This window comes from Macrosteles quadrilineatus, unplaced genomic scaffold (genome assembly GCF_028750875.1).
Source record: "Macrosteles quadrilineatus isolate MER2022 unplaced genomic scaffold, UCM_ALF_1.0 Scaffold_13__1_contigs__length_4303367, whole genome shotgun sequence".
NCBI classification, from domain to species: domain Eukaryota; kingdom Metazoa; phylum Arthropoda; class Insecta; order Hemiptera; family Cicadellidae; genus Macrosteles; species Macrosteles quadrilineatus.
The window spans coordinates 1,980,695-2,003,229 of record NW_026542606.1 but is presented as its reverse complement, the minus strand read 5'-3'; the positions used below and the strand labels follow the sequence as shown (position 1 = coordinate 2,003,229).

At 34.0% G+C, this 22,535-nt stretch overlaps 1 protein-coding gene across 2 annotated transcripts in view; it reads right to left on the bottom strand.

Annotated features, from left to right (window-relative positions):
* LOC129004956 (uncharacterized) overlaps nt 1–20,599 on the bottom strand; it is a 129,003-nt gene extending 108,404 nt beyond the window's left edge. For both annotated transcript variants that reach the window (XM_054433681.1, XM_054433682.1), the window contains exons 1-2: nt 20,488–20,599; nt 13,883–14,117 (exon numbers count right to left, since the gene is read on the bottom strand). In XM_054433681.1, coding sequence (XP_054289656.1) covers nt 13,883–14,117; nt 20,488–20,495 — 243 coding nt within the window. In that variant the 5' untranslated portion in view covers nt 20,496–20,599. The remainder of the gene's footprint in view (nt 1–13,882; nt 14,118–20,487) is intronic.
* Nucleotides 20,600–22,535: the final 1,936 nt, after the last annotated feature.

Below are 22,535 nucleotides of genomic sequence, written 5' to 3'. Positions count from 1 at the left end.
TGACATTTCTTAAATTTTAATGCAGTTTCTTGGACTTCAAAAATTACACTTTTTCAATTCTTCCACTTCGAACGCGTTTTGTAAGAAACCTATAAGATATGACGAAAAAAGTTAAATACGAAAGTTGTAGAAAATTTAATTCCACACTGACGATTTTTCGACAGATTTAAGATTCGGCAAAACATTTAGCCACGCTTTATAAAAAAATATTGGTCCATGGATTTTTAATGAGCTATAGAGACGGGGTGATATACTCATTAACCGTTTCACATTTCATGATATTGGTTTTCTTATTTAGTTCTTTTAAGAAAAGAATAATTCTTTTCTTAATTTTTAGGTAAATCTTTGCTTACTCAAGGTTATTTTTTCTCATTTTTGGCTTTTTTCCAACCTCAATTTGTAATGTACGATATGGCCGAGTATCGCAATACGGCGATACGATAAGGATCGAAGGTGTGTATCGTATCGTCCGTATCGTATCGCCCCTAAATATCGAAAACGATACGTATCGCATTGTATCGACCAAAGTAGTAAAAAATAAAATAACAGGCAACTAAATACTGTAAAAATTATCCTGGTTCTAATTACTTTAAATATCGGCCCTCTATGTGCCGATACGTGATGTAATATAGTTTTTGGCGATACGATATGTATAGTTTTCAAAATATCGTATCGAAATATCGTATCGTCTCTTGTGTATCGCGATATCCCGATACGATACGTATCGCACATCACTAACCTCAATAACTGTTACAAGCACAGCGCAGGTAAACGACGGAACTTCGCAAAAAATTAAACAGCCGTGAATTTTGGTTACGCTTATTTCCCGATCGCGGATAAACGACTGGAATAACGTTGCTATGGAAGCGAACGACCGTGAAATGCAATCTCGCGTATTTACCGATCGCGGTTTGACGGCGGGATTCTTATGCAATTATTACACTTTGTATTCCGTAATTTCGGATTATTAGGGCTCCACTGTTTAGGGCATTTTTGATTGATTTCCCACTTCCTTACTTCCTAAATAGTAAGAAAATAAATAACATTTTCTCACGGCGGTCGCACTTCCCCCCTTACCCTACAGTAGGGGCCACGTAAGGAGAGAAAAGGTTCAGCAGGTAGCTGAGCTGTCCGCTGGCCCTAATCCTATGTTTTCAAAACATCGCTATTGTTGCGAAGCCGGGGGCCAAAGCCCCCCCGGATTCCAGCGGTCATTGTCTAACAGATCACCATCCCCAAAACCACGCAGAGCCTATGATGACTAAGACAGGCCTGCATATTTCCCCATGGGCAATGACCGCTGGAATCCGGGGGTAGGCTGCCCCCGACTTCGCAACAATAGCGATGTTTTGAAAATATAGGATTAGGGCCAGCGGACGGCCCAGCTACCTGCCGAACCTTTTCTCTCCTTACGTGGCCCCTACTGTACTACCCTACTCCCTTCCCCCCGCACTTCTCCCCTATCTACTTTCCCCTAGGTCCATTTTTCCATAGTTTTAGAGATACCTACCCCCAACTACCCGACTCGCCCCTCCCCCTCCCCCCTCTCCCTACTTCCCCCCTATCTAATTTTCCGTTGGTCTCCTCTTTGGAGTTTTATAGCGGTCGTTTTATATGTTCTTATGTTTTGGTTACAGAAACAAAAACGACAACAAAAATGGACAATAATAGTTTTCAAGAACACTCAGATCCAAAGTACTTAGACCCAGGACACTCTAATTTAATTACAGAAAACACAGAAGTAATTCTTTCCGAGGATGTTAACTTGCAAAACAATATCGAAGGAATTAGTTCATTTAATACAGAAAACTCATTGAATTTAATTGTAGAAACAGATAATGGATTAATTTTGTCAGACACCATTTTGCAAAACTTTAACTATGATACTGAGTTGATGCAGAATTCCTTAATTGAAGGCCTCATTCCCAACTCAAATTCTACTGTGATTCGAAATCAAGATGTAACTTACTGTATTTTGGATGTTGATGAAAGTTTATCTAACTGTAATTTAGATTTAAGTATTGAAAATACAGGAATTTCAGACATTGATACCGGTAACGAAAAACTTGCACATTTAATTTTAGATTCAGCTCAAGATACAGAAATAGCAAATGACCAAAAAGATAATGAACTTGAGTTCAAAGCAAAATTAAAGAAAGAGAGCCAAGAGGCTTACAAAAGAAGATTAAAGGTAGAGGCTGAGAAACGTGAAAAAAAGAGAAAGAGACAGAGAATACCAAAAAAAAAGATACCAGAAACTGAAGGAATTAAAAAACAAAACCCAAGGAAAGGAAAAATCTCAGGAAATAACTAGTTCATTGCATTCAGAATCCAACCAGGATTCTTTTGGACTGCCAGATACTGTTGACCTATTCAGTGAAGAAGATAATAGGCCTAATGATATTTTTCCTGAAGACCATAGTTACTTTCAAAGCTGTGATAGTAGCCCTAGTGTAAATAAACCTAACTCGTGTAATAAACGTAAAATACAAACTGATGATGAGACTGACTTAGTTCCTAGTCCTAAAGTTCCTAAGATAACTAAGCGCTTAAAAGAGAGTAAGATAGATTGTAGCACTCCTACAGTTAAACTAGTTCCTAAGACTGATGAAAGCCCTAGTTTGAGTAAATTAGAAACAATCAGAATGAAGGCAAGAGAGAGGCAACGGAAAAGAAGAAGTTTAATGACGGAAGAACAGCTGGAGTTGAAGAGAGCCAAATTCAAATTCAAATTCAAATTCTTTATTTACTCATCACATCTTATAATGCACAAGGTACAAAAGATTGGAGTGTCGTCAGAATATAAGCTAAAACTAAAAATAATAAAGTTAACATAAGTAAAATATCTCATATAACTAGAAAAGACCTTATCATTCAGCGTATCATTTTAAAAAGTATCCTTAAAAAACTCTTCTACAGTGTAGTATGGTTTTTGTAAGAGAAGTTTATGTACAGATGTAAGGGCTAAGTTTTTGGAATTATTTTTTTGTAAAATGCTGTACAATTTATTATAAACTTTTACTGCCATGTATTTTGGAGAGTTTTCATAGAATGAAAGCCTATGCCGAGGAAATTTCAATTTGTTCTGATGTCGTGTTGGATAGGTATGGTTGAATTTACAGTCATCAAAAATTTTAAACAATTTCAACTATGTAAAGATTTGTAAGTGTTAAGATACCAATATCTTTAAATAAAGATCTGCAGCTTTTTCTTCTTTTAACTCGAGCCATAGTCCTCACTATTGATTTTTGAGCGTTAAAAAGGATTTTAGTTTGGGGCTGACATCCCCAAAGTACTATTCCATACCTAATTATTGATTCGATGTAGGCGTGGTATACCATTTTACATACATCCATTGATGTTGTATTACTAATTACACTGAGTGCAAACCTAAACGAATTCAACTTTTTGGACAGATATTGAATATGATTTTCCCATTTTAGTTTATAATCAAAGTGTATTCCTAGAACCTTGTGGGTATTGACTGATTTTAGCTTCACAAGATAAATTCTCCAACTTGTTTTTCTCACCATTTCTAATTTTAAAGTGCATTAAGTGGGTTTTAGAATCATTCATTACCATTTTTGAAAAACCATTTTTTTAGTTCATCCACAGTTGTTTTAATTGATTTTTCTAATTGCTGAAAATCATTGTTTTTTACCACGACATTAGTATCATCAGCATACAAAAATAAACTACCACTTATATTAGAATCAAGGTCATTAATGAAAATCAGAAATAGCAATGGTCCCATAATAAAACCTTGAGGTACACCATAATGGACCCTATCCCATCTAGACGGAAACCGTTTGTTTTGTTTGTAAACTACTGTGCGCTGTTTTCTATTTAGTAAGTAGTTTGAGAGAAGACCTAAGACCTTTTCTCTTATACCAATGTTTTTTAGTTTGTAGATTAAAAGTTGATGGTCAACACAATCAAAAGCCCTGGACAGACAATACCTAAGCGTTCATGTTTAAATTGGCGCTTCAAATTTAATTACATATAAAGGATACAAAAAAGCTTACCAAAAGACTGAGCGGAAACCTTCTGCTAGAAGACTGAGTAGCATAACTGTTCATATGGTAAAAAAGTTTTATCTACAAGACAATGTATCTAAAATGTTACCTGGTAAAAAGGACTTCAAATCAAACAACAAAATAAGAAAACAAAAAAGACTTCTAATGGGCACCTACAATGAACTACTACAAAAGTTCAATAAAGAACACCCGACCCACAAAATAAAGAGTGTCGACACCTTCCGTAGGTTAAAGCCCTTTTGGGTAGTACCTTCAAAACTAGAACATAGAAATACATGCGCTTGCATCATTTGCAGTAACGTCAAGTTAATGATGGATAAAGTCATTACTTTAAAAGTTACCAATCTCAAATTAGGGGAATTGGTAGAAAGATCTGTTTGTAAGAGCAATTCAAAAACATGTATGGTTAACAAGTGCCAAAGGTGTGATGACAAATTAAAGGCCATCCTTGGAATAAATTAAATTAAGCGGATGAAGTCATGAATGATGAAGTCGTAACTTACTTTCAGTGGTTGAAATCGAACAAAACCATTGCTGATGGCAAAACTATAAAAGTTGTCACAAAAGCTAAGCAGACTTGCTCTAAGAAAGATTTTCTTGAAATATTCTATAGAAAAATGCTATTGTACAGAGAACACGTGTTTAAAATCAAGCACCAATTCTCAGAATTAAAAGCTTTAAAAGAGAACCTGAAAGAAAAAGAGGCCCTAGTCCACATGGACTTCTCCGAAAATTACGTTTGCAAGGGCTACACTGAACCACAGAGCATGCACTTTGGTGGTTCAAAAAATCAGTTGTCTCTCCACACTGTTGTCATATACAGGAAGGATTGTGTAAAGTCAATATGTACAGTATCAACCAACACTGACCACAGAGCATACGCCGTATGGGCTCATTTGAGACCAATATTTGACCAATTACAAGAATTAGAAATCTTACATCTGCAGTCTGATGGGCCTTCCTCCCAATATAAAAACAGATTCAACATGTACTTTATAACAAAAGTTAAAGACTACCTGCCGAACCTAAAGCACCTGACATGGAATTTTTCCATCAGTGGCCACGGAAAAGGGGCATCAGATGGCGTAGGTGGGACAGTGAAGAGGTCAGCTGATCTTCGAGTAAAGAATGGCAGTGACATTTTTGACGTGGAAACATTCATAACAGAAGTCAGAGAAGCAACCAAAAAAATTGATATAATCGAAATTAAGTCAGAAGAAATTTTAAATGAAAAAGAAAATCTTAAATCTTTATCTTTGGAAGCAATCCCATCTTGTTCTAAAGTCCATCAAGTGACTAGGTCCTCAAAACATGACAACCTGATCCATTTGAGAGAACTGTCTTGCTTTTCCTGCAAATATGACAGCTGTTGTCAGCACCACGGACTTCAACAGGAGACACACTCATTTAAAACTGAAAAACCCAGTATCCTTTTCAAACTTATTTCATTACTTAATATAAAATTAATTGCATATACTGTATTGTAACAATGTCAGACAGTAAATATTAGGATAAATCATGATTCAATGTATACAATCTAATTTGTCTATTTCAGTTTATATGCGCTACCCACTGTTAAATATGGATTCACATTTTAACATTACTACAGACAGAGTTCATAACATTATCTAGAAGAAAATCAATTAAAATAAAATGGCAATTTCTTAAATGTAAAGAACATACTACTGTATTGTTTTTGCCCAAACTATTTTATCAGCATATAATTTTTTACATTTTTCAATTAACAAGTTTTAAAACCTATCTTTACATTTTCCTTAACAGATTTTTCCAGGTAAAACTTCAAAAGGTAAAAAGCAAAACAAAGGTGAAAATCAGGTGTTGACAACTGTAGACCCACAACAGGATATGATGCCAGTTTTTAATGACCCTAAAGAAAATGATTGGCTGCTTGTTAAATTTAAAGGAAGGAGGAGCGATCAATACTATGTTTGTGTGGTGGAAAACGTCACTGAAGATGGCCTGCAAGTACACTGTGCCAGAAACATGGGTAACAACTTGACATTCAAATGGGCAGTGCCTAATGACAAGTGTATTATAGACTACGACCAAATTCAAAAAAAATTGCCCTCTCCAACCTTTAACTATAAAAATGATAGAATGGTTTCATTTCAATTTCCAGTTAACGTCTCAGACTCAGTTACCATCAACTAATTTAAATTACAAAAGCAGTATAATTGGCTTACCTTAGGAAAATATAAGAAATGCTTTTTTAGTATTAATTTCTCTTTATGGACACTAATTTGACCTTACCTCCTTGGCCACTCAAATCCAAATTTTGTTCTAAAAAATTTGTTTTTATGATTTTTGCCAATTTCCAGGTTTCTGAGTTATAAAGGACTGGTTGAATTATAGTTTTATAAATTATAATTTATTTTTTTTACAGTTAGTTGCTGCAATTGGTCTCATTTCTATTCCAATTAAAGATCTCAAAAAATTCAGTTAAGAAGTCATAATACCTTACAGTCGGAAGTACCCAAATTTAAAGAGGCAACCTTTGAGGATCAATAATTATAATTTTGAAAAAGTAGCCCAATTTCAATACCTATAATTTCTAATTTTAAGGCCAATCTTATTTGCTTTCTTTAATCTCAGTGACCTTACCTACGTCCTCTTTTGATTCTGGAATATTCAACACACACATCTCAGTCAAATCTATCTGTTTGTCGGGTATGACAATTTTCTGCATTGTTTCCCAGAGTGTGGGTCTTATTATGATATCAAAAGCTTTTACAAAATCAATGAACAGGATGTAACATTCTTTATTATACTCCCAATACTTTGATATTATCTATCTTATCACATAAATGTGGTCTGTTGTTGAGCATCAGAGCAATAGAGGTTATAAAATATTTCATAATTTATGAAACATTTCATAATTTATTGAAGACCATCAACCCGGTTTCATCAAAGGATGTCATTGGTCATAAATAATTATGACTTGATTTATGATTGAAATCCTATGACTATGAGCATTTACCATGCATTTAGGTTCACTTATTTAAGTTTAAGCTTACACATTTAGTGTGTTATTTTCTTTATGTACTCATGTTTAACTGCACTTATTAATTTGCAATGACAATGTGTTACCACATATGTGTTACCTTTTTACTTTGAACTTTTGTTCTAAGTGCAATTTGATCATAAGTTAGTATAGTTACCGTACATTTCTCTGTTGTACACTGATTTTAGGTTTACTTAATTCAGTTTTCTGTTATAGTACTCTATGTCTAAATGTACTTTATTTATTTGCAATGATAATGTGTTTATTCTAAAAAAAAAAGACTTTTTGGTATGTAATTTGATTGTAGTAATATGATTTGTAATTTGCATATAATTTTTCCACATCCTGGCCGGTACTGATCCTAAAACTGTTTTCCCGTAAGGAATAATAGTAAAATACTGATATTTGTTCATAGTTATTAAAAACCTATTATCTTGATATTATATAAATTTTGAGTATTTAACTGCATATTTCATGATTTCAATTATTCATTGTATTTTAGGTTTACTGAATTCAGTTTTCTGTTTGTACTCTATGTCTGAATGTACTTATTTATTTGCAATGTTAATGTGTTTAATGCACAAAGACGGTTTACTTTGACTTTTTGGTATATGCAATTTGATCATAGTAATATGATTTATAATTTCCATATAATTTGTCCACATCCTGGTCAGTACTGGTCATACAATTGTTTTTACTGTATGGAATAATAGTAAAATACTGATATTTGTTTATAGGAAGTACAATAAATTTTAATTTGTCTTTGTGTATTTAGTCTGAAAAGTATTTATCATTTTCAGCCTGAAGAAATTGATTTGTCTTGATAGTATATAAATATTGAGTATTATACTAAATATTTCATGATTTAGATAATTAATTGTATTTTAAGTTTACTTAATTCACTTTTCTGTTTATACTCAATGTCTAAATATACTCATTTATTTGTAATGTTAATGTGTTTATTGCACAAAGACTGTTTACTTTGACTTTTTGGTATATGCAATTATTGATCATAGTATTATTTGTAATTTCCATATTAGCGAATTTCCCTATAGGGAAGTAGCTATTACCGTAGGTCGCACGGTAAGACCTAGACCCGGGACTGATTTACTTTTTCATTTTGATGTCCCCGGAGGCCAAAAACACCATGCGTTCAAATTTTTATATATGTATATATATATATATATATATATAGACTTATATATATATATATATATATATATACGTCCGTGAACGCGATAACTTGAGTAATTTTTGTGCGATTTTGATGAAATTTGGTTTAAAGGTGTAAAGCGGGATAAACTTGAATGAGTTCGCGAACCAGCATGATCGGACCATGAGAACGGGGCTTTACGGGGGGTTTTATGGGGTAAAAATTGGGTTTTCTCACTTTTGACCCTCAAAACACAAAATTTCCCTATTTCTCTTTAGACCTTTTTAAAGAGCTTAAAAAAACAAATAATTAAGTATATAAAAGTATTTTTGTTCGATTATTAGTAACGGAGAAAATTTAAAAAATTGTAAATTTAAAATTCCCATGTTATTCTTATGGAGAATATTGTCAAATGTTGTAGTTTGCTTGTTTATGGATATATTTTGATCAAACTTGGCAAATTTATTTATTTTGTACTAAGCTATCAATATTTTACTCAAAAACACACTTTATTAGTTTCCTTGTAGCAGCAAACCTAGGTACTCGTTAAACCTAATGTTATTAAAATATATTTAACTGAAAATCAATTCAAACAAATGGAAATTCGCTTAGTCGGCAGGTTTGCTGCAGCGGGGGTATACTTTTTCCACATCCTGGTCAGTACTGGTCATAAAATTGTTTTCCCGTATGGGAAGATGGTAAAATAATGATATTTGTTCATAGTAAGTACAATAAATTTTAATTTCTTGTTTTGTATACCATGTAATTAAATTATTTACCCTTTTCATTCTAAAGAAATTGGTTTTGCTTGATATTAAATAAATAATGAGTATTAAACTAGATACTTCATAGTTAATTAATTGTAGAAAATAATTTTTCATTTTTAATAAAAGAAATGTCATTTCTCAAAGAAGATAAACTGTTTATTTTCAGATTGCAAGAGTTTGCCTGTAATTTTTCTTTCAATTTTATTATCTATTTTAAAAATAAAACATAACAGTTTTATAATGCTTACGATCTCCATTATTGATGCATTTGAGGCAATGTGTTATGTCAGTCACGTTACCTGCATTACATGTAATGTCAGTCACGTGATGCATTTGAGGCAATGTGTAATGTCAGTCACGTTACCTGCATTACATGTAATGTCAGTCACGTGACCTACATTAGCTGTAATTTGGGTCACTCTTGTAATGGTGGGTCACAAAGTTTTTGTTGCCATATAATAAAAACCACTAATTCAAATGGTCGTTTTATAATTGGAAATTGTACTTATAAGTACATTATTTGAAAAAACCAAAAAAACAACCTATAATAAGTATTGTGTGTTGGATAAAGGAAAAAGAGAGATCCTGAAATCATGTCCACAAATTTATTACAGTTTTATTTGAGCTTTTAACATCAAATATATTCATAAACTATTATATTTTTCACACTTGACTGTTATTTGGTAACCTAAAAAGCTAATGGAATCATAATTACCATAATTCTTTCAAGCTAACTGTGTCAAAACTTAGGATTTTGTGTGTGACCCACATTACACAAAAACCTGTCCCCAAATTTCTCTTCTAGTAATAATTAATTATATAAATTAATTTCAGACTTAAAAACATTATATTTATGAACTACAAAGACCAAACTTTCAAAAAATATAAGATTTATTAATGTAGGTAAGTATAATTTTTTTCAAATGCTGGGGACAGCAATTGTCCTGTTTTCAAGTTTTTGCCCGTGGAGGAGTTAGTTCAAAGGAAAAATTTCGTGTTGGCGTATTAATTATATAGATTTTTTTAACATATCAGCATATGGGTTTTTGGATTTTTTAAATCCCATACTAAATTTCATGAAGATATCTTAAATGTTTTTTAAGATATAGGCCTAAATTTAAAATTGAAAAAAACAAAATGGCAGACATCTTGTTAACCAAATGTTTTTCAAATTGTTATCCTTCATTTTAGCGAATTTCCCCTATAGGGAATAAGCTATTTGTTTTATTTTGACCCATTTAATGTATTCCTGAAATTTGTGTACTTATGGGACACTCTGTGTACCTATATAACCTATATAGAAGTTATTTATAAATATATATATATATATACAGGGTGTTTTTTTCAAAGAAGGGGGGGAATGTGAATGTAACGTTGAATTCAAAACAATTGGGCCCCCTACGTCAATAGATGATTCCCGCAAACTGCATATTTCTATCTATTGCGGTTTTTACATAAATAAAGATGCAAGTTTTTAAAAAAACACCCTGTATATATATTTTTTTTATGTGATGACGGTTTCTGAGCGGGTGATTAAAGGGTAATATAAATTTGCTTAACATTTACTGACAATTTATTTAAATAGGCTATATGGCAAATTTTGGTACAATCAAAGAAGTAAAATTATATAGGTAAACTAAAATGAATCAAGTGCATAGGCTATAAATGACATGTAACACTGCAGTCTTAAGACAAAAAAAAAACCAGAGCTGATAGGCCTACATTGTTTCTGAGGCGTTGGCTTGATCATTCTTCTAAAGAGAGATCTCAAACTGTCGTCAATTAACAGAATATTTCAAACAAACTAAAGTTAAGTTAAGAACTTAAGTACTTTATAGCATTTTTTGTTCATTGCAGTACACTGTTTATCTTTGAAAAGTACTGTACTGTTAGGTTTTAGTACCGTACATGCTGTAATATACATATTTACTGTTCCTTCTCTTTTTATTCTGTAGTACCTGGGGACCGAGCTTTGCTCGGGAAAATCATTAGTTTGCTCTGAAAGCAGTCTTAGTATTGCAGATACATAAATCCATTCCCAAACTCCACACTGCTCGCCTTTACTACTTCCTTCAGCACTCCCTACGTCGTGGACCTGTTTCCCTCCCTTCCCATTGCATGTTAGGATTGTAGATACATTAATGTAATTGCCACAGACATTTCCCACACTCAGCACTGCTAGCCTTACTACTTCCTTCATCACTTCCTACGAAGCGGACCTGTTTTCCTCCCTTCCCATTTCATTAAAAAATTGCAGATACCTTAATCTAATAGTCATAAACAGTTCCCACACTCCAGACAGCTCGGCTTGACTACTTCCTTCACCACATCCTACGTCGTGAGCCTGTTTTTCTCCCTTCCCATAACATTTTAGGATTGGAAATACCTTAATCTAATCGTCATAAACAGTTACCACACTCCGGCTAGATCACCTTTACTTCCTTCAGCACTTCCTACGTCGCACACCTGTTTTCTTCCCTCCCCATAGCATTTTAGGATTGCAGATACCTTAATCTAATCGTCATAAAAAGTTCCCACACTCCAGACAGCACGCTTTGACTACTTCCTTCACCACTTCCTACTTGGCGGACCTGTTTAACTCCCTTCCCATAGCATTTTAGGATTGCAAAAAACTTAATATAATCGTCATAAACAGTTCCCACACTCCAGACAGCTCGCCTTGACTACTCCCTTCACCACTTCCTACGTCACGAACCTGTTTCTCTCCAAACACACTCCAAACGACTCGTCTTGACTACTTCCTTCACCACTTCCTACGTCGCGGACCTGCTTTCCTCCCTTCCCATAGCATTTTAGGATTGAAAATACCATAATCTAATCGTCATTAACAGTTCCCACACTCCAGACAGCTCACTTTGACTACTTCCTTCACCACTTCCTACGTCGCGGAGCTCTGTTTCCCTCCCTTCCCATAGCATTTTAGGATTGTATATACCTTAATCTAATCGTCATAAACAGTTCCCACACTCCGGACTACTCGCCTTTACTTTTTCCTTTATCACTTCCTACGTCACGGACCAGTTTCCCTCCCTTCCCATAGCATTTTTTGATTGCAAATACATTAATCTAATTGTCATAAACAGATCCAACACTCCGGACAACTTTCCTTTACTACTTCCTTCACCACTTCCTACGTCACAGACCTGTTTCCAAACCTTCCCTTCCTATAGCATTTTAGGATTGCAGATCGTAAACAGATCCCATATTTCGTACTGCTTACAATGCCTACAATGTATCGAGCAATCTTCAGTATAATCTTTGCTCAATAGTAGCAAGTGATGCTTTCCCTTTTGTACTGTATTTGTAATTTGCTAGTATACTGTGGGTAGTTGGCTTATTATGAACACGTGCTACAACTTCAAGTCTTTTGTTTACTTTTTCCTTGTTATTTAATTCAACCAACATGGTTACTTAGCAAACCATAAGACTAATGTTAAAAAAATGTAACTTTCAGTTTCGTTTTTCTTCGTAATTAGATTTTTGTTGGGAGTTCTAACTGCATGAAGCTCGTTTTTAGGCCAAAAATAAACTATTTACAAGTTTTGAAGAAAATCGTCGGAGCTGTTTTCGAGATCTTTCTGCAAGCAAGCAAGCAAGCAAGCATACATACAAGCAAACATTGCTCGTATTAGAGTATAGGATAACATTGCTTTGTTTTGTTCACAACACTGTCTTTACTATAGGATTTGAAAAGTAATGTGTAACTTTTAGTACCGTACATGCTGTAACACACTTTCTCACTGTTCTACATTTTAAAATTTAAAATATGCTTCCTTGTAAAAAAAATCAAAGAATTACTTTTTTGATTTTGGATTTTTAAGCGACTTCTGGATAACTGAAGTTCGGATAATCAGGACTACACTGTATTGTTATTTATTATTATTGCCCCTATTGAATTTAAAGTTTTGTGTAAAAGCGTCTTTATGTCAAGGGGTTTGTTTAGGCTACCAGGTATGTTGAATAAATTAATTAGCTGTTTATATTGAGTTAGGCCTATATAGGTTGCACTGTACTCATAAGCTCCAGAGTAAAGTGTTACATACACGGACGAGCATGTTCGCGATTCTGTTGGCGGACACGCTCGCAAACATGCTCGGCGTTTCCAACAGACAGTCGAGCATGCTTGCGAACTTGCTTGCCGCCACCACACACTACTCTTGCTTCTCTTGTGCTGTGACAATTCGACGAGCCGAGCGCCGAGCCCAACATGCGCGCCGGTACGAAGGCTCGCAGACCCCTCACACGGGCGAGCATGTTCGCCGCCAACACCGTCACGAACATGCTCGCGAACATGTTTGCCCGTGTATGGGGGGTCTTAATAATAAATACTAGAGGTCGTCCAGTGGTCAAAGACTCAACCAAAAATATACAATCTACCGACTTCTTTATTTCCACCCCACGCTTTAAATAAAACATGTGATTTGAATTTCTTCCATTTGTTTTGATTTTCTATTTATTTATATTTCGTTGTCATTTTGTCACCAACATGGCAACCCATAAGGCCCATGTTATTTTTTTAATTTTTAAATGAATTCGATGTGCTTATTTTTGAGCCTATTTTACTTTATAAAGGGATTCTGCACATCAACAGGAAAATATCTTTCTAACAGTATGCGTAGAATTTTCCTGCAATGTACACAAGCTGAGAAAAAAGGTTTTAAAGAAACATGCTTGCCTATTAATATATTTAACTTGGATGAGTTTGAGTTTTCCTCAATTGAAATAATAACAAAACAATCGTTAGTAGGCCCTATCACCAACCTTTAGTCAACAAGTTAGAATTTAAAAAAGCTAGCCTACTGACAAAAGAATTTGTAGTAGTCTGCCCTAAAAATTTTACGTTTAACTTCTACTTAGGCCAATTGAGTTTTAGACAACTTACCAATATAAATCTTCCAATCGGTTTTATTGCAAACTTTCCAGTTTGCAAGGCCAAAATGTTAGGTGATGAAAACATAGAGCCTAGGCACTGACTAACTCCAATAAGCTGTCCACACAAAGCGTGGCGTTGCTGTTCGCTGACCCAACTTGGATAGAAATAAACAACTGCATCTTGTGGATCATCTTCTTCCCGTTGACAACGCTCACAATCGTAGACAAAGACTATGAGCAGTTCTCTAAAACAAATTGGGTAACCAAAGTTACTTTAAGCTATAAATACTATCAATACTGAAATTGTGAAAGATGAGATCTGTCTTGCTTTCAGAGTTTGTAGTCCAAAGCGCTGTAGTGTTAATGAAATTGCCTATATAATTATGAATAGCATGAACAGTTTTTTAATGTATGTAAAAACCAATAACTTATATGAGGCTCAAAATTTCCAACCAAACACAACTGTGTAGTGCTACACAATAAATGTTATGCCGATATAAAAAGGTTGAGCATGATAATATTCCCGCAGCAAGTTAAAATTTAAGTTAGGACTAAGTAAACTTATAGTTTAATCATATGAAACGTTATTTTTTTTTTAATAAACTAGGCCTATACACAGAATAAGAATATAGAATAAAGTACGGTAACTAGCTAGTCTTTTCAAATTTTATATTTTAATATAACTTTGCATAAGAAACACACTTCTTAACATTAAAACATGACATTTGACATTTTTAAGTTATTAATTTTTAATGAAAATTACTTGCAGCCTGGACAGAATCTTTTTAACCTTCCATCGGGCGCATCACGGAAGTTACCACTACCACAGAAAACATACTACTATAACCCAGAATGCCAACCGCATGGTAAAAAGCGTTAAGTACTTTGAAAGAGCTTTGCCTGTCAATTCGTAGGCAGCGCCACCAGCGTGCAAAGGTCTCTCAAAGTACTTAACGCTTTTTACCATGCGGTTGGCATTCTGGGTTATAGTAGTATGTTTTCTGTGCCACTAGGTGACTACATTTTTTGTTATAAAAACCATAGTTTGCATTCAGCAGAGCTGTCGCCTGCCGCACCTCTTTCACGGAATCGGTTTTAGCTACTCTTACCCCATTCCCACAGGGTTTCCACCTTAGGTCAGGAAAAAATAGGGACATTGCCCCCCTCCCTCCCGGATAACATAGGCTTAAATACGGGCATAAGGAACCAAAATCAAAACTGTCCCGGCAGAATCGGGACGGTTGGCAACCCTGCATTCCCAGTTGTCAGTCGACATTGGGGAGTGGTTCGCGTCACTACTTTAAGTAGCTTCCGTGAGCGCCCTGTGATGTAACGGGTTTCCCGGAGCCTATTTCCGTAACTTATACTTCCTTTTGATTGATCTTATTTTGCGGTATTATAAAATGGATGAAGAATTGTGACGAATTGCGCGATCGTTGGCTAGAGTTGAAAGGAAGGACAGGGAACAACATTTAAGTTAGTGGAAAGACCTAGCGGTGTGCTTGTTTGGGAACTTTTTTTTAGAAAAAGAGCTTTGACAAAATTTGTAGTCCTTTTAACAAAAGTTAATTTTTTTCATTAGACCATAGTTGTTTTAGTTTACACACTATTGCAATTTTTTAAAGAGCATTGACAAAATAAGTTGTCCTTGTAAAATGATTTTTTTCATAAAACCATCTAGGTGTTTTTATGCTATACAATAACTTAATGCAATTTTTTTCTAAGAGCTTTGACAGAATGAGTTGTCCTTGACACAAATGATTTTTTTCATTGGACCATAACTTAGGTGTTTTTAGCGAATTTCCCATATAGGGACTTAATAGCCCCTAACATGAATGAAGCATGAATTATATATATAAGTTTTCTTTTTTATAAGTTTTTTTTTTTAGTTATATATATACAGGGTGTTTATTTGAAAACTTTCCATATCTGTTGTGTGCAAAGGTAAGGCTTTTAACACTTGTTTGTTCTCATTTCCCCCTAATTTGGACATGCCAAATCCAATAAAATTATTTTCAATTTCAAAAAATGCCCCAAAAGGGCCCAATTTGGTGGGTAAGTTAGGGGTGCTTTTTGAGAAATTTTCAAATGTAAACATGGGTTGAGTGATACATCAATTTAAAGGTCTAATCATCCCTACTATTTTGGTGCAATAAAAATGTAATTATCTTGAACCGTATTTTCAGGGTGGGTCAAAACGTTTTAAAAAAGGACTTTGAAGTTAAGTACCGTATTACCCGAACTACTGAACGGAACAGCGCCAAATTTCTTTAAAAGCTTATTCTTGATCTACTCTTTAAGATAACTTGTAATAAGGGCATTTTCCATGTTATTTTCTAGTAAAAAAAAAATCTGAAATTTGAAGAATAAAAGAAAGTTGAAAACTCAAAATTCTTAAATAGCAAGGTATAACAAATTTCATACCACGTGAAAGGTCCTTTTTTAACAAACATTTGACGTATTTAAGTTTTCTTTTATCTCTTACCGTTTAAAAATTGCAGTAGAAAAACTGAATGAAAAAATTATTTTGTCGCGTAACGGATGTTACACAATTGTGAACCTGCCTAAATAATCATGTCATTCCATTGAAAATTCAGTTCATCTACAAATTTTAAATGAAAAATGCTATTATGTAGGCTTACTGAAGTAAGTATAGTATTTATTTGCACTTATTTGTTTTAATAAACATTATCAGGCAATTTTAAAATAATTATTTACTAGTGTAACGGATGTTACTCTTATTTTGTAACGGATGTTACACTTTATTCACATTTGGCTAGTTCTTTCAAAACTAAACTTTTTACATGAAATTCATAATTCTTTTGTCAGATATGCAAATTATTACTTATTTATTGTTAACATTTATCACATATTACAACCTTAAACCATTAATTGTTCTTATATAAATAGAATACGTTCAAATGCAGCAGCTGGTAATAAGTTAACACAAAGTAGGTTACTAAATTGTTTATTTAAAAATATTGTTTTACCATTGGATTTGTTTTACATAGAACTGACACTCACAATTACTTAAAACTATTTACCAGTTATGAATATAATTATTTGAATAAATTGAACTTAACTGTTCGCAGTGGTCTAGTTTACTAGCTGTATTTAATTACGACACTGGAAGAGGTCGAGTAAACTCATAGTAAAGCCTATTTCCTGCTGCTATTATTTTGGGAGTTGGCAAAATTTTTACTACTTTCTCCACACCAATGTATTTCTCTCCTTCTTCACCAACTTTAAAGACTCATCCGTTTTTTCCATGGCTGGTCAGAAATAAAACACTAACTTCCCCATCATCGGTAACAGCTGATTGGCAAACGGCTGCATAAAACAAATTGTTCCTGTGAGTGTGGTATTTTACCAGAACATATTTGTCAGGGATAATTTGACTTTCTTCTACCAACTCATCTTGGTCAATCAAAGTTTCTACAACTTCACTCTCATCTTTTTGTCGCTCTTCCAATCCCCCAATACTACTGCAATCGTCCTCTGAATCGGTTGAATATACATCACAATATCTCACACGAGTCTTCTTCTGTTTTGATTTTTCAGCCTTGATGACTTGATGTTTTTGCATGGGTGATCTGCATGTTACTGCAGCTAGTACATGATCATCATCTAGCTTCTGGAAATGATGGTATTTTCGTATTCCAATTATTTCAACAGATTGTTCCCATCTTTTTTTGAGCAACTTGTCACCGGTTGCATCAACATCTTCTTTTGAGACAAACAGGGTTGTAACCAAGTTGCAATATGTCTGACATGCATTGAAAAAGTCTTGTGGTGTATTTAAGATCACTGATTTTGACTTAACTCGTATCCAAATGTTTCGCTTCAGCTGGCCACCAATAGCATCTACTGCACCCTTGCCATGTCCAGCTGCAAAAGAGCTCCACTGAACATCTGTTAAGTTCAAATCAGAAGCCAGGTAACAGACATTGGACACTGTATACTTGCTCTTGAATTGGGCTGAGCAATTGTCAGAGAAAACTGAGAGGGTTTTAAGTTCTTCGTACTTAAACTGCTTAAAATCATTAACAACCGCCTTTAAGAAAACCCAGCTACATTCCTTTGTATGTGACATGTCATCACTAACGACAACGTACGATTTTACTCCATGTTCAGACCAAATACATGCGGTAAACAGTGTTACCTGAGCATGGCACCAATGGGCACTTTGTATCTCATCTTGAGATGTTAGGGCAAAGTTTTCTGCGTAATCAATCTGTATTACTGCTGACCCTTTATCAATGTTGTTTTTCATATGATCAAAATGTTCAGATTGGACATTTTTTACAAAACAGTGAAACTTAAAAGCAGGTAATGTCTCATTTATTTTGTCGAGTACATCTTAAAGAGGCGTTTAATTTTCCATGACTTGATACTTTCCATCCTCTTTCCGCCATGATTTCCACTTTACAGTTACGGAGTAGTCAGTATTTTCATTTAGAATAGTCTTCACATCAGTCTCAAAATTCTCGCAAACATTTGTCATGCAACCTTTACTGTCTGTGTTGCAGCATAGACAATTTGAGGTTATGTTAAACAACAGCCAAAGAATTTAAAACAAAATCTTTGTAAGTGCAGTCAGAAACACCTATTTAAGGCTTGTAACATCCGTTACGTAACGGATGTTACAAGATTTAAACCTCTTATAAAATTGTATTTTTACATAAATAGGCCTATGTAAATATTAGGGTATAGACCAACATGTGCAGACCTTAACCTTACTTTTAGAAACTTTCATTGTTTTTCTTTAGACCATTCATATAAAAAAATAACTTTTTCATGTTTTTGTGTAACGGATGTTACATGCGACCATCTTTTCTAGAACTTTTTAAAAAACTCATAAAGAATCTTGCCTGATCATTCATTTTGGTGTTGTCACTTGAGCATAACTTCAACTGCAAACTGGTCACAGTCTAATGTGGTAGTGAACTATGGTGCCTCCACCAGAGAACTCAAAACTTCAGCATATTTACAAAGAGTAATCTGGGTCTTCAGTATAGCAACTTCAAATCATCAAAAAAAGCAGTAAAAATAAAAATATTCAAATTTACTCTTTTTATTTGTTAAATTTTACTTGTACCTCATAGTAATGCATAATTAGTTTAATTCTAATATTAAAAATTACTTTTTCCTCAAATTCCTCTCTTACGCGGATTGGCTGTATAACATTACCGTACCGGTATCTATTTTATAGGTTATACAGCATAATAGTGTAATATATTTTTTGTACTCCCGGAGGTAACTTCCGTGAGTGCCCTTTGGTGTTTGAAAATCAATGCGCCAGACAGAAGGTTACTTCATGGCTTGTAAATGAAATATTCTATAAGTTTTATACCTATAATAATTAATCAGGTAAATGCATAAACATTTCCCTCTTTATTCAAACACACACGGAAAAATTTGCATTGTAAGGGTTGTTTCGTTAGCTGGTTACATATTCACGGTGGCGTCGTCCTGTAATCCACCTACTAGGAGGTCACGAACTGTGAATATTTATAGGCATGCACTGTGGATGCAATACTCCCTGGAGTGGATTAACGTCCGCACTAGTGAGTACTTTACTACTATCCGCAATACTATCCTGATAATTAGACCAATTTGTTAATACCAAGGCAAAAATGTGGTTTGTATTCCACTATAAACTGAAGGTCCCTTAGCTGCCATTAGCTGTGCTGTATGGGCTATTAATTAATAGCTGTCTAAGGAATATGTCGGCCTTAGTCACTAACAAAACCAATTATAAGATGCGCCAATCATCCTTCACTCATATATGGGTTAAAATATGCACATAGTGGCGTCCCCATCTTAAACTTAATTGATTGATTGATTAAGGATGTTATTATGAAAATGAAAATCTTTAACTTATTTTCCATTAAGCATGTAGGCCTACATGCAATAGGCATTGACGCTACACTATAAATAAATACACTGAGGATACGCGTTCGGTAATCGGACGTGGATTAAGTACTTAAGCGTCCGACAGTGGTGTCACCGGGTTGTGAAGGCCCGGAACGCCATTAAATACCACAACGATACAGCCATCGGTGTTTGTGGTGTGGATAGAGTGTTTGGCTGATATGCGAGAGGTTGCTGGTTCGATTCCTATCGGTAACTTTTAACTTTATGTCAAAGATTTTGCTTTGAATGCCATTTCTTCTTAACTGTACATCTTTTCTGTAGAACTTTTGGCATTTATAATTTTATTTCATGAACAGAATTTAACCTTTATTCGACTTTTTCATCATCAGCAAGTTTGGTTAGTTAGGTTAGGTTATGACAGTAAATCTGCCGACCCGACCCCTAATTCAAGTCCGGTTACCGAAATGAATAATATATTAGGATTATCATGGACATTTTAATCCTCAAAAAGAAACTGTAGGCCTACCAATATATTTAACTGTATTTCTGAATTATATTTACTCGAACATGTAAGCTAATGTAAAAAGATGACAATAAAATCAAAACTTCAGGATCAGTTTAGTTATGATCAACAACTGTGTGTTGATAAACTTAATCAATCAACTAACTTATCAACTAAATTAATATAGGCCTAGCCTATAATCCTGTATCAAACTGTATAATTATACAAATACTTACTTAGACATTGTAGTAAAGCAATCTCAGATGAGCACCACATCAATAATACAGACTATTTATTTATGTTACATAACTGCAACTGCAAAACTGCATCCTTTCCATGTTATACAATATTTTGGATGGTTGATTGGTTGGTTTCGTTTCATGGTTTGGTTTGGTTTGTGTTTGTGTTTTTTGTGTGACTTGAGTCGCAGTCGGTATTTACTCAGGGGAGGTATAGATGAGCTTACGGTCGATGACAGCTATTATAGTCTGTCTAAAATAATTGTGCGGTTGGAATTCAACATATGATTTCCCTATCATGGTAAATCTCCCACTCATTTACCCTTTTCTACACTGAAATACCCATTCCAATCATCTGTTTTATATTGCAGAGAGGTTTTTAGGAAGCATTTGTTTATGATTGAACTACATACATAATAAAACTAGAAGATTTATTTTAACGATAAATAATCTACGTTTGATGGATTGTTTTAAATACAATTTCAGTTCTAGTAATGTAACTATACATTATTAAATTAGTTAATATCGTGGTGAACTGATTTCAAAATTCTAAAGTGATTCTTCACTTCTTATTTAGTTATTATTTTAATACCGTCGGTAATGGGAACTTTGTCAAGGTCTCTAGCGGAGCCCTAAGGTCAGATCAGGAAGAAACCCATTGGGTTATCCTGTTTATGCCTGAATAATCAGTGTACAACATTAAACTCGCTAGGTAAATGACAAGTAGGAGCATTCGTGCTGAGTGAGTAAGTGAGCGAGTACTTAGCCTTTAATATGTACCTATAGGTCATGATGATCAATGGAGTCATTTCATTAAACTTGTTTTGTTATACAGTGCATTACTTGCTATAATTTTCTTTTACTGAGGACAAACTAACATTACAAATTGATCATATTATTTGAATGAATGAGTTATGTTTGGAGATACACACAAATTAAACCATTTGTATGTAACAGCTATTAAAGTTTAAATTTAAATTTTAAGTTTATTAAAGTTAAAGCATTTTTCATTCTTTACTAATTGTATAAATATTTCAAATCCCTAATAATAAAAGGCCAATATGCCTTAGTACACACCAAATACAGTAGAAAACAAAACTCGTAAAAACATATAAATATAATTTAATTTTTAAAACCTATATTAAACCACAAAATTACAATGCTGTAAATTTAACAAATGTTAGTGGTAATGTGAACGTTAACAAAGTACTGGATACGTTCCATTACATCATTCACTCTCATAACTGGAAAGTAGATATTCACCATCATCTTCGCTTAAGCCATCAGAGTCAGTGTCATCCTGCAGATTTATAATAAATGCTTTTTTAAATAACTGTACACACTAAAAAATGTGTTTTTTGATTGAATTGTAATGTCTTGGCACCTTTTGGCCATTTCTAATTAACACTAATCAATTAAACACAGACTGAATAATATTAAACTGCACAAAATACCATCAGAATAATCACAATGTTGTTTACTACTAAAATGTAAACAAAGTGAAAACTGTTGTAAAATTATGAACAGTATGAATCAGCTGTAGGCTAATATGTTGTGGTGGCAGGGGCCAGGGAGAAAACAGGGGAAAACAAATTTGTCCTTCAACCGCACATTAAATTCAGACAGAGAATAGCCCAGTCACTTTAGGTAAAAACCTAGACATGAAAGATGTAAAGCTGATTTTTTGCATGGTGATATTATATAATAGGAAGGATGTTTTCTGAAAGTTCCCCGAATTTCCCCCCTTGCTTCCCCTTAAAGACCCCCCCCCTCCCCCCAAACACGAGGTTGAAAGTGTAGTGTTTAATAAATCACCTATATCTTTTTATGTAAACAAGCTATCAGCATAATTGTTTTTTCTTTGAACTCCTTGTTAAATTTACATTAATAAAATAACCTTACATGTAGCATTATCTTTATTGGATGGGGTTTTATATGTGATACAAAATAAATATTATTTTATTTAAAACGTTAAGTTGTAGATTAGGCCAAACGTTAGTTTTGCAGTAGGTAGTACGTCATTGTAACACAACTTTTTACCTATT